Below are 10,831 nucleotides of genomic sequence, written 5' to 3' on the forward strand. Positions count from 1 at the left end.
TATATATATAATGGCCCAGTGTGTCTCATAAAATGTCTGCCTTGCTCAGTTTCACTTGACAAGTATTCAAAGTGACATATAAAATACAAGTAATGATGAAAATGAAAACTGAGTTTTTTTTTAATCTTTGTTCACTCCCTAAAATAAAACAAAATTACAACTATTCCACTAATAATAAGGTCTGTACGAGGAGAGTGAAAGCCTGTATATGTCACAGTCATAAAGTCCTGCAGACAAACTTACCTAAATAAATGGCTCTGTCAGTAACCATGAAGGTGTTGTGGTTCATTCCGCTCAGACTGCCATCCCTCTGTTGTCTGAGGCTGAAGAACTTCTACACACAATCAAAGACACGGTGGTTGAGAAAGTTGCTGATAAAAGTGGAGCTGAAAATAGTACAGAGTGGTGCTGAAACGTACAGCTTCCAGGGAGCAGTTGGCCTGCTCCATACACAGACTCTTCAGGGACCAGACGAAGTTGAAAATAAGTGGATCCGTTTTTTCCCAGCAGCTTATCAGCAGACGGACTCGCACTTTCCTCAAGATCAGAGCCTCTCTTATGAGGTCGTCGATACGAGACCAGTATCTTGGCACAGACCCGTAGACAAACACGGGCAGAAAGCCAAAAAGACAAAGAGGCGCACACTGCATTTAATCGCTTGAATCAAAGCATTACGTCCAACCTTTTGATGATAAATGCATGTTGGAGTGTACTTTGGCAGAGGGGCTCTAACCTCCACGCGCCGCTCAGCGCTTTGCTCTTCACCAGGGGCAGGTAATCGATGACGGAAATGTATATGAAATGGCGGGCCTGCTGGATGACCCCGGAAATGGCTTCTAGATCACTGCTACGGTCTTTAGGGTTCAAAACATCTGGTGAGCTCTGTCAACAGAGGAGGAGGAATGTTAGGAAGTGTTTGTACCGCAGAACAAACGATTCAAGGGCTGATCATGTTCTGCTCTCTGAAGAGACATAAATGAGATTACAGCACTGCATAAACAGCTTATTACCACAGAGACCCAGGGAGATATTTTATAATAAGTAGAATTACCAGTGTGTTCATTAACAACAAGAATATGATGCCAACAAGCTCAATTCCCATGTTCATTCGTTGTAATTCTTTGGAATTTTATGCTATGAAAGGGTGAGGTTATTTGGGCATTTCAAAGGGATCCACGATTAGTTGTAACATTAGACTTTATTTAATAAACATTTATTTTAACTGTAAAATAAAGACTGTAAAAATACTGTAGGATGTTCAGTTTTTATCATTTTTAAACAAACAGTTTAAAAAATATTACACGGACGGGGCCATTTTATTTACACACAAAGCATTCTGGGTAAATGATGACGTGGATAGGTCCTCAGTGTGAGGCTGCTAGTGAGCTATATCCACATGACAGAGAGGGGAACGCAAAAATGACTCAGCTTGCAACTGAAAATATGGATGGAGGACCTCAGTTTAGCCTGTTTGTTGCGCTAGTACCGAGCTAATACCAATAAGGCAATATAGCGTCAGCGCTAACACTAAAGCTAACAGGCTAAGCTGAGGTTCTTCTTCCATGAAGCAGCTCTGTTGTCCTCCATCCATATTTTCAGTTACAGGCTGAGTCATTTCTACCTTCTCCTCTCTGTCAACGCTCTCTGGTTTCATTTAAAAGAGTCGATCATCAGATATTGTCCAAGATTAACCTTCAGGGTGGATATAGTTCGCTCACCCCGAGGACCTATCCACGTCATCATTTACCCAGAATGCTTTGTGTGTAAATAAAATGGCTCCGTCTGTGTTAAAATATATTTAAAAAAACTATAAAAACTAAGCAGCCTACAGTATTTTTACAGTCTTTATTTTACAGTTAAATATATGTTTATCAAATAAAGTCTAATGTTACAACTAATCGTGGATCCCTTTAAAACGCCTCAAAAGAGCAGCTTTAACTTTCTGCAGACAGGCACTGAATGATTAACAGAGTGTGTGCTTGCCTCTTTTTTTTTTGAACTGGTAAATGTCACCATCACTCATCTCTGGGAATGAAACTACATTTAAAGATGCTGCATCTTTCAGACACAGTTATTAATCCACCTGTCACATCTGCAGCCGGTGGCTACTTTAGTGTGCTTCACATAGACACACCGTACTGATGTGAATTTGTTGCAGAGGTTATTTCTGTATTCTGAATTGATGCTTTTAAAATTTCTTCTATGCTGAAAGGTTAAATCTTAAAACCAGAGGAGATAATGTCTCTGAGTGTTTAACGATGACAAGAAAACAATTCTGTAGAACATTTTGATGTCAGCAGTTATAAATGTTAAAACCTTTCATTTCATATCAGTTTATTCTAAAAAAAAAAACATTGCTCACATTGTTTAAATATGCACATTTTGTACCCAGATACCACACAGTTGTGACTTACAGAGATGTAAGCTTCAGCTTCTGCGCTGTTGAATGCAACGTTTGCTGGTTTGTCTCTGTTGAAATAAGGAAAGAGTCGCTTGGACCAGAAGTTGGGGATGAAGTCTTTATACTGGAGTCCCCAATAGAGGCTGAACACTCTGTGCAGGTCCAAAGCCAGACATGTGCAGTTGTACACCAACACACCAAGCTCCTTCCTCTGCACAGCAAAAAGAAAACAGATAAACAACCTACTGTATATTCTAGGCTGAAAAATAACGTTTTATTATTCAATCACCTGTTTTGCACTCTTTTAACACATTTAAATGCTATTAACGAACCCAAACTTTGATTTATTTAATTAGTATAAATGGGGTTTTGTTGTATTTCTTCAAAATTGACAAAAACATTTGTATTCCTTCACAATTTCTGTTCAAGTATTTTCATTTCTGCATATGTTGTTTAGTATGACCGTTCTACATTACTGTGGCCAGAGATCTCCAGTCCATGCTGGCGCTGCCGATGTAGAAATGTTTCCGGTCGACCACCCAGAAGGACGAGCTGATGTTGCCTTTGATCAGTGCTGCCGTGTTCACCTTGTGAACCTCAGCATCTACAGATTGAAGGTAAGAGGAAGAAAAAAGAAAAAGAGAATTTAAATAAAGACATCTTTCAGGAAAAGACACAAATAAAAAAAGAGATCATAGAAGTGGCAAAGAGAAACATGCAACTAGAGGAAGACAGCACTGACATCAAAAATCAAGACAGAGAAACATTAAACAAGGAGACAAAAATTCAACAGCATGTTTCACTACAAGCAGACAGAAAGCATAAAACAGGAGAGCTGACAGTGATCTGTGAGGGCGTCCAGCTCAGTTGAGTTGATGTCCCCGCTGGAGATTTTCAGCTGGATTCCTTTTGCTTTCAGCCCCTTCAGCCTGGACAGCAGAGCCCCTCCCTGAGAGACACAGACCATCAAACCATAACATCAGGTACAGGCAGTACAGGCTAAGTTTGCCGTCCATTTAGGGGAAGCCGCAAATAGGGGATGAAAATATATATATATTATAACTTTTTATCAGAATATAGTTGATTTAGTCTGTAGAATAATCACTGGTTACTCAGGTTAATGAAGGTAACAAACTGGCTACAGGGCCTGTATTTATAGTCAAACATAATAGACTTTATTCTTTGAATGGACCTTATTTTTCTACAGTTGTGTTTTTGTGCAAGAGAGATTATGAGGTTGGAGTATAAGAAGCTACAACTTAACCTTTAATTGTGCTTTCCTTAATTTTCCAGTTACACTGACAGTCAGAGTAATGTGATATTGCTTTCTAAGCCAACCCAATTTAAGACCAGACATTTGTAACGCAGCAACTGAGTTATCAAAGCAACCCAGCAGGTTTTAGTGTGCAAAAAACAAGGTAAAAGTTGAGCATCTTTCCCAGTTTTCTCATTCTGACAAACAACCATATGATATAGGAGGCTTACAGTATAATATTACATTACAAAGAGACCTGATCCATGCCAGTATGCAGTATCACAAAAACAGTTTTTTTTCTATGATTTTATTTATATTAAATCTGAACTGTTCTGTAAAACTATGATGCGTCAGGTTGAAAGGCTATCAGCACTTTTTGGTATGAAGTTTCTGCTTCAGGTTTTCAGTCAGGCTGGCACTCTTCATTCTTAAAACAGAGTGTGTCTGTGTGTGTGTGCGCAACCTGACCCAACCCTCCAGGCAGCAGAAAATGACACATAAATTTAACATGATACCTTGCTGCAAATCTGAAAAACAATACGTTAAAACTTACTCCGGAAAGACAGGATTTCTAACGTGCTTTTGATTTTAGATTCACACACCGAATTCCCTTAAGTGTTGTAGATGAATAAATTTCTAAGTAAAACAACAACAATAACAAAAAGACAGACCAAAATTTTTGTCAAAATCACAGCTTTTGTTGATGTGAGTTCATGTTTTACCTGTCTGGCACCAGGCTGGAAGCTGGATTCATATCCGGAGGAATTGAGGAACCACTGTGGCGAAACAATCTCTACGACCCGCTCAGCTTTGTCCAGTAAATTGTTCAGTCCCACTGAGAGAGGTAGGCGGGGTGTGCTGTCGTCTAAGAAGGAAATATCTTCTGGAATGTTCTCCACAAGTACTATACTGTAAAAAATAATGAAAACAAAAGTGTCAATAATATACACAAGTTGAGTTGCACTGAGCACTTAGCAGTCACTAACTTACCTGCAGTCAAAATGATATCAGATTCAGAAAAAAAATTGTTAGGTGAGTGAAGTCAGCAGCTTATCTAAGAGCACGTCGCTGTTATCATAACTCATTTAAAGAACTGTCTGATGCAGAAGTGATGTAATATATTTATGATAAAACATTCACGTGACTGGCTATGAGAAGGTCTGAGCTGTTTCTGAAGGCACTAATTTGTTCATGATTGTCCTTCTTGATTTTGCTTTAAGTGTTGTCTGCTGCAGGTAAGATGCTGACTACTTATGTAACATCAAACAAATCTGAACTGCTCCTGTGACTTGTGAGTAGAAGTGTTGCCACAATTTGTTGTTTCTTCTTTTTCTATTGTGTTCCTTAAGGGTTTTTATGGTTCAAGTTTGCGCTTTGAAAGTTCTATATTTTGTTTGGCTTCATGTCATAATTTATTAAACTTGGTCATCTGATTTGTTTCCCATGTTTACTTCAGTAGCAAAACCATTTTCAAATCTTATACATGATATAAAGTAAGATGTTAAACTCAATTTATTGTGTTTTTGCAACCACTTAATGACTACTACACTATTTTTCCTTCTTATAACTGGATCATTATCACGATGAAAGAAATTAGATTTGGAATTTGCATGCATCATGGTGAAAAATCTTCTAACTTAATAAATAAAAATAATGGGGGCCCGGTCACCAGACTGGATTAGTAACCTATTCCTGCAGCCGCTCAGAATCGAGCCATTATGGAGCTCCAACACACCAAATCAAATCTTTAGCTGGCTCAGACTCTGATTTTCCTCAGCTGGCTCCTAAGAGAGAAATACAAAGAAGGGAGCAGCTGTTCAGTGTGGGTGAACAGCTTCACTGTAAATTCTGGTGCTGAACATCTGGAGAAAATGTTTTTCACAATAGCAGCACAACCCCCTGAGAGGACAGACTGAAGAAACTGTGAGTTATTTTCAATATTTTGCAGAGCGGTTTGGATCAGTCCTGCACTTTGTTTCTTATCACAGTATTTAAATCTAATTAACACAATGCAACGACAGATTGATTAATCTTGTTGGTGTACACATGGTTGGGTTGCCATCACTACTGAAGGGTTAATTTAGTTAATTACAGAATGATTTAGTTATTTACTGAATGATGTCTCACCGTGTCACAGGTTAAACAAACGCTAATCAGAGACTATTATGTTAGGTTGTTCTTACTAATTTATCACACACAGTGAAATTAGATTTGAGAGCCTGATCTCTTTTCCAGCTGTGGTCACACACAAACGCAGCCAAGACCTTGGAGTCACATTGTAACACTTTTTGTAGGTGTTAAACTGTGGATCAGAGGACTTAAATATTAGCACAGGACTGGCAAATTTTCACGTTGCTTTTCACACATTCATTGTAGATTTAAGCCACAAAGTGTTATGGTCTGTGTTTTTGCTTTCATTTTCTAGTGTTTCTCTGTTCTCCTGTGTATCTCTTCCCTGCTGTCTTGCCTCCAGCCCCGCCCACGCTCACCTGTTTCYTYTTGTGTCTCCCCAGGTGTTTCCCATTGTCCCTCATTAGTTCACCTTTATATTCTGTGTCCTGTCTTCAGTCTTTGTCGGATCATTATTTTATGTTCAGTCTTCCACGTCCCTGTAAGTACTGGAGAGTTTTTGAGCTGCCTTGCTAGCCTTTTTCTGTTAAATTAAAGCTATTTGTTACTTTTTGAACCTCGCCTGCGTCCTGGGTTTTTCCTGCTCTGATTCTGTCACCAAGCTTCAAAGCAAATGATTTGTTCACCTTACACACACATCAAGGTCTTGTCCACACAGAAAGGCAGTTTTTCCAAACTTATCTTTGTATTTGGCATTCTTAAACCTGTGCGCATAAATGAGGCATGCTTTCTAGAAATGTCTTTATCCACACGGATAAAGCAGCTATACCAAGCCTATATGAGGCACCAAAAATGTCACTAATACATTTTCATTATTTAATTCACTTCCTGGGTGTAAAATCCTAGTTAAAAAATTTCCACTAATAGTTTGTTGATATTCTATTGATACATTTAGCTAATTTTTTTTACTAAATGTTCAATTTAAATGTTAAATAATATACTGTACTAAATCCGAATGTGCAAATCTATATGTAAAAGTTCAGTTTTAAATGTTGTGGTTGTATGGTGAAGTTTACATTTAAGTATTTCATCCTTTGCTGTTGGTGCTCAGCTCTTGTGATGTCATCATCCTGCGACAAAATCAACCGCTAACACTGATGAAGATGGCTTTTTAAATTTAAATTCAAAACATGTTAATTGAAAACATAATGCATGACAGTTTGAAGTGCAGTTTGGACACTTGCCGCAACTACAAGATTGATGTTTTGTAAGGAAGTGTTAGCAGCGTTAGCAGCGTTAGCAGTGGTTAGTGGTTGGCCTTAATTGTCTCAGGATGACGTCGAGCCCCAACAGTAAACGCTGCAATCCATTCTGAAATACTTAAATCCTAAACTTCATCATTTAACCACAATACTTAATATTTGTCATGGTCTGTGTATATATGCTTTGGTTTTTCTAAGTGTTTCAGTGTTCCCGTGTTCTCTGCCCAGCTGAGCCCACGCTCACCTGTTTCTCCTTGTCTCTCCTCCAGGTGTTTCTCATTTGTCCTCATTAGTTTGCCTTTATATTCTGTGTTCTGTGTTCAGTCTGCATCCGATCATTGTGCTGTGTCGTCCACCCTGTTTGTTCATGCCCTCAAGTTTTTGCCACGCAAACTTTTGTAAGTCTTTTGAGCTGCCTCGTCAGCATTTTTTGATTTAACAAAAACTTTATTTTTCTGCACCCGAACTCTGCCTGTGCCCTGGGTCATTCTGCCTGCAACCTGACAAGACTTAACTTTCACATTTAAATTTACACATTTAGATTTAGAATTCAACATTCACATGCAGGGTATTATTTAACATCTAAATCAGCCTAAAAGTCACACCAGTCTGAGCGTGATCATGCTTGGCTCAAGGGCGTAATGGTCAGAGCCCGTGTTGTTGTAGGTGATATATCGTGGTTACATCACACTGAGAGGCCAGTTGCCAGCTCTCGACTCGAAAATGTATTCCTGGCTAAAACAGAAGCGCAGTCAGTCTTTGGAAAGTGGCCAGGGTTCAAACTATCGGGTTCACACTCTGTGTTATCACACCATTATAACGTTTCCTGGTGTAAACTGCAGTGAAGCACATTCAGTGAAGGAGAGTTTGGAGGTAAAGCTGACTGATATGGTTGCTGAGGCTTCAATGGTTACACTCTTCGTGTAAATGAAAAGACACAGAGAATCAAATATAATTTACTAGAACTTTAAATTCACGTCATGTTGCAGTATTTTGTTCTGAAAAGACAAATAAAAAAGGGTGCTTACATCATCCCACAATGAGAGGGGGAAAACATTTAAGGGAAGTCTGAGACAAAAAAAATCCCAGTCTCTAATGGTTCAGATATGATGAATAGTGATTTTTACCAGATAAAGCAGCCAGACAGGTCTCGCTATTCAAATTAGGGAAAGCGGGGAGGCAGCGGTTGTTTATTCCTGCTGAAGATTCATTGATTTATGCAGCCTGTGTTGTTCATGGCTGGTTCTTTCCTTTGTAACCCATCTGTGCAGCGCTGGGCTCCATTCAGCCCCAGCAGCCAATAAAGCAGATGTGTAAACTTCATGCTGTATTTGTATGCAGACACAGAACAGTCAAACAGAAGGAGAGGGAGAGGGGATTTAGAATCCCTTCTCAACGAGAATAGATGCTGTGGTATATGAGTAAAGTTGCATCACTTTGATTTATTGTTAAAGTGGCAAATAAAAACATTTTCCACCACACCATATAGCAATCAAGGCTTATTAAACACACAACAAGAAGCCTTAAAATCCCCACAGCATAAGACATGCGCATGCTCATGATGCCTGCCAGCTGAAGCCCACTTAGAGTAACATCATGGGATCATGTTGAAAATCACATTATGTCTGAGTCAACTCCTGGCATCAGATACAAATTATCCAGCCTCTCATGAGCTGCCCAGAGCTGCCAACGTGGAGCTGAGGAGACGAGCTTCACAGCTGCTTCTACTGTTTTCCAAGCATGCTTTCTGATCAGTTTTATCTCTGAGCAAAAAGCTGTTGTCTCGGCAAAAAATAGCAAAAAACAAAATGTGATTTTATTTAAAAATGTCTCTTTGTGTTTGACACAAAGGCATTGGACAGCTAGTGATTATTTGTCTATGTTGTTTCAATTTGATACCGGCTGAAGTTTTATCACAATACATTTCCAACACAATTTCTTTTTTTTTTTTTTTTGTTTACCAATTTAAAAACATTAAATTGATGTATAAACAGGGGATATAATACAAATCTCTGGGGGCATCATGTGTCACAGTCTTATTGATCAATCTTGATTTTATCATTCTGTAGACACATAAATCAATAATGTCAACAAAGATTTTCCCCCTTTATTTATCTGGCACACAGGTTCTGCTGTTGTTGAGAGGCAAATAGCAGCAACCTCTAAAGGCAAAACAGATTAAAGGGGAGGGTGGGTATACGCAAAATCAACTTTTTTGAGCTTTATATCATGTTATAATCTAATTCCCTCATCAAAAACATACACAGAGTGTTGCTTTGACTCATTCATGCATGTTTGAGAAATCTTGAATCTCCTGTATGTGGAGCTGCCTAAATCCTTGCTGGTACAAAGCACCACCTATTTACACAAAGCTCCTCCCGCCCCACAGAGCATTGTTGTGAAGACGTGCTGAAGCGCGAGTGTCAGAAATGGTAGGAGCTTCTTAAAGAGACAGAGGCCAATTTCAATGTGATTAGATGCTTTGATGCAAATTTTTTTATTATTTTTGATATATACAGTATTTTTATAACAACTGAAGTAGCTGTTTGGTTGTGGTGTACAATTGAACCATGTAGCTGGAAAAAACACCCCCCCCCCCCCCAACTCACCCTAAAAGGAAAATCTGCATTAAAAAAAGTAGTTGACACGAACAGAACATCACACAGACTGCTGATTCGCTACTTTTGAGTCTTAAAAAGCCTTTTTTAATTGTGAAAGTGCATTAGTGGCTATAAAGCAAGGCGGTACGGTCTGCTGAATTCAGATTATTCGGAGGAAATTAAGTTAATCACAGTAAGTTGCAGAGTGTATGCTCAGAACTGCAACAAAAAAGGGTTTTGCATTTACTTTAACAAAGTACAAGACGTACCTTCGTGGACTAAAAGAGTGAGAACGAGTTTCCCTGCAGCTCCATTATAAATGTCATTCTCATAACAACCCATCACTTTTTTTTTTACTTTGCAGCAAGAATCTTTTGAACCAAAAGCTTTATAGAGACTCATCAGCTGCACACCTCATATTGCTTTTTATTGATGTGTTTTTGCGTATTTCACCCATAACTTCAGAAATAATAGTGCACAAAATAAAATCTTAGGTCTGTAAAAACTTGTTAAGAGCGTTCTTGAACGGACAAGACCCCCATCATCCCTGACAAGGAGCCAATAACAGCTTATGAATCTATTCATCATCTTTATCCCCCTTCCACCTGCTTCACCCTTCCACAGCCTCATCTTTATTATACCCCCCAGCTTCAGGAGTCCTCCAGAGGACAAGAGGGAGTTCATTCAGCTCAGAAAGTCAGAATTTCTCTTTCAGTCTGAAGAGGACGAGAAGATTTCCCGGTAGACTTTTCTGAAAAGACATAATTGGCTGATTTGAGGGAGAAGAGGGAGAAACTAGATGGACACAGACGTACAGACATGGAGAGGGAGGGAAGAGTAATCCAAGGCTGAATGTTGAATTGGATGATAAGGGTCTATTGGTGGGGAACCAGCAGGAAGTGTGGAGAAGGAGAAAAAAAACTTGCTTTATCAGCTCAACACCTGCTGATTAGCTGCTTTCACCCTAGACCACCAGGATGTACTGCAGAGGTTTTTAAACTCTTCATCTCAGGATTCATGCTTTTAAATTTTGCATAGGCTGTAGAATTTTGCCATGTTTTGTAATCGCTACAGACCTGCAGAGGAGGAAATGACACATTAAAGGGATCCCTGAGTTGTAACATTAGATTTTATTTGATAAACATATATTTTAACTGTAAAATAAAGACTGTAAAACTACTGTAGGCTGTTTAGTTTTGTACTTTTAAAAATATATATTTTAACACGGACGGAGCCATTTTAT

General features: G+C 38.9%; 1 protein-coding gene across 3 annotated transcripts in view; it reads right to left on the bottom strand.

The window, feature by feature from the left end:
• The window catches only part of LOC106532861 (inactive phospholipase D5), a 54,222-nt gene that overhangs the window by 7,332 nt on the left and 36,059 nt on the right, over positions 1-10,831 (bottom strand). For all 3 annotated transcript variants that reach the window (XM_014029124.1, XM_014029056.1, XM_014029198.1), the window contains exons 3-9: positions 4,379-4,565; positions 3,242-3,350; positions 2,878-3,005; positions 2,415-2,612; positions 734-882; positions 420-585; positions 244-334 (exon numbers count right to left, since the gene is read on the bottom strand). In XM_014029124.1, coding sequence (XP_013884578.1) covers positions 244-334; positions 420-585; positions 734-882; positions 2,415-2,612; positions 2,878-3,005; positions 3,242-3,350; positions 4,379-4,565 — 1,028 coding nt within the window. The remainder of the gene's footprint in view (positions 1-243; positions 335-419; positions 586-733; positions 883-2,414; positions 2,613-2,877; positions 3,006-3,241; positions 3,351-4,378; positions 4,566-10,831) is intronic.

This window comes from Austrofundulus limnaeus, unplaced genomic scaffold, assembly GCF_001266775.1.
Source record: "Austrofundulus limnaeus strain Quisiro unplaced genomic scaffold, Austrofundulus_limnaeus-1.0 Scaffold0, whole genome shotgun sequence".
Lineage (NCBI taxonomy): Eukaryota > Metazoa > Chordata > Actinopteri > Cyprinodontiformes > Rivulidae > Austrofundulus > Austrofundulus limnaeus.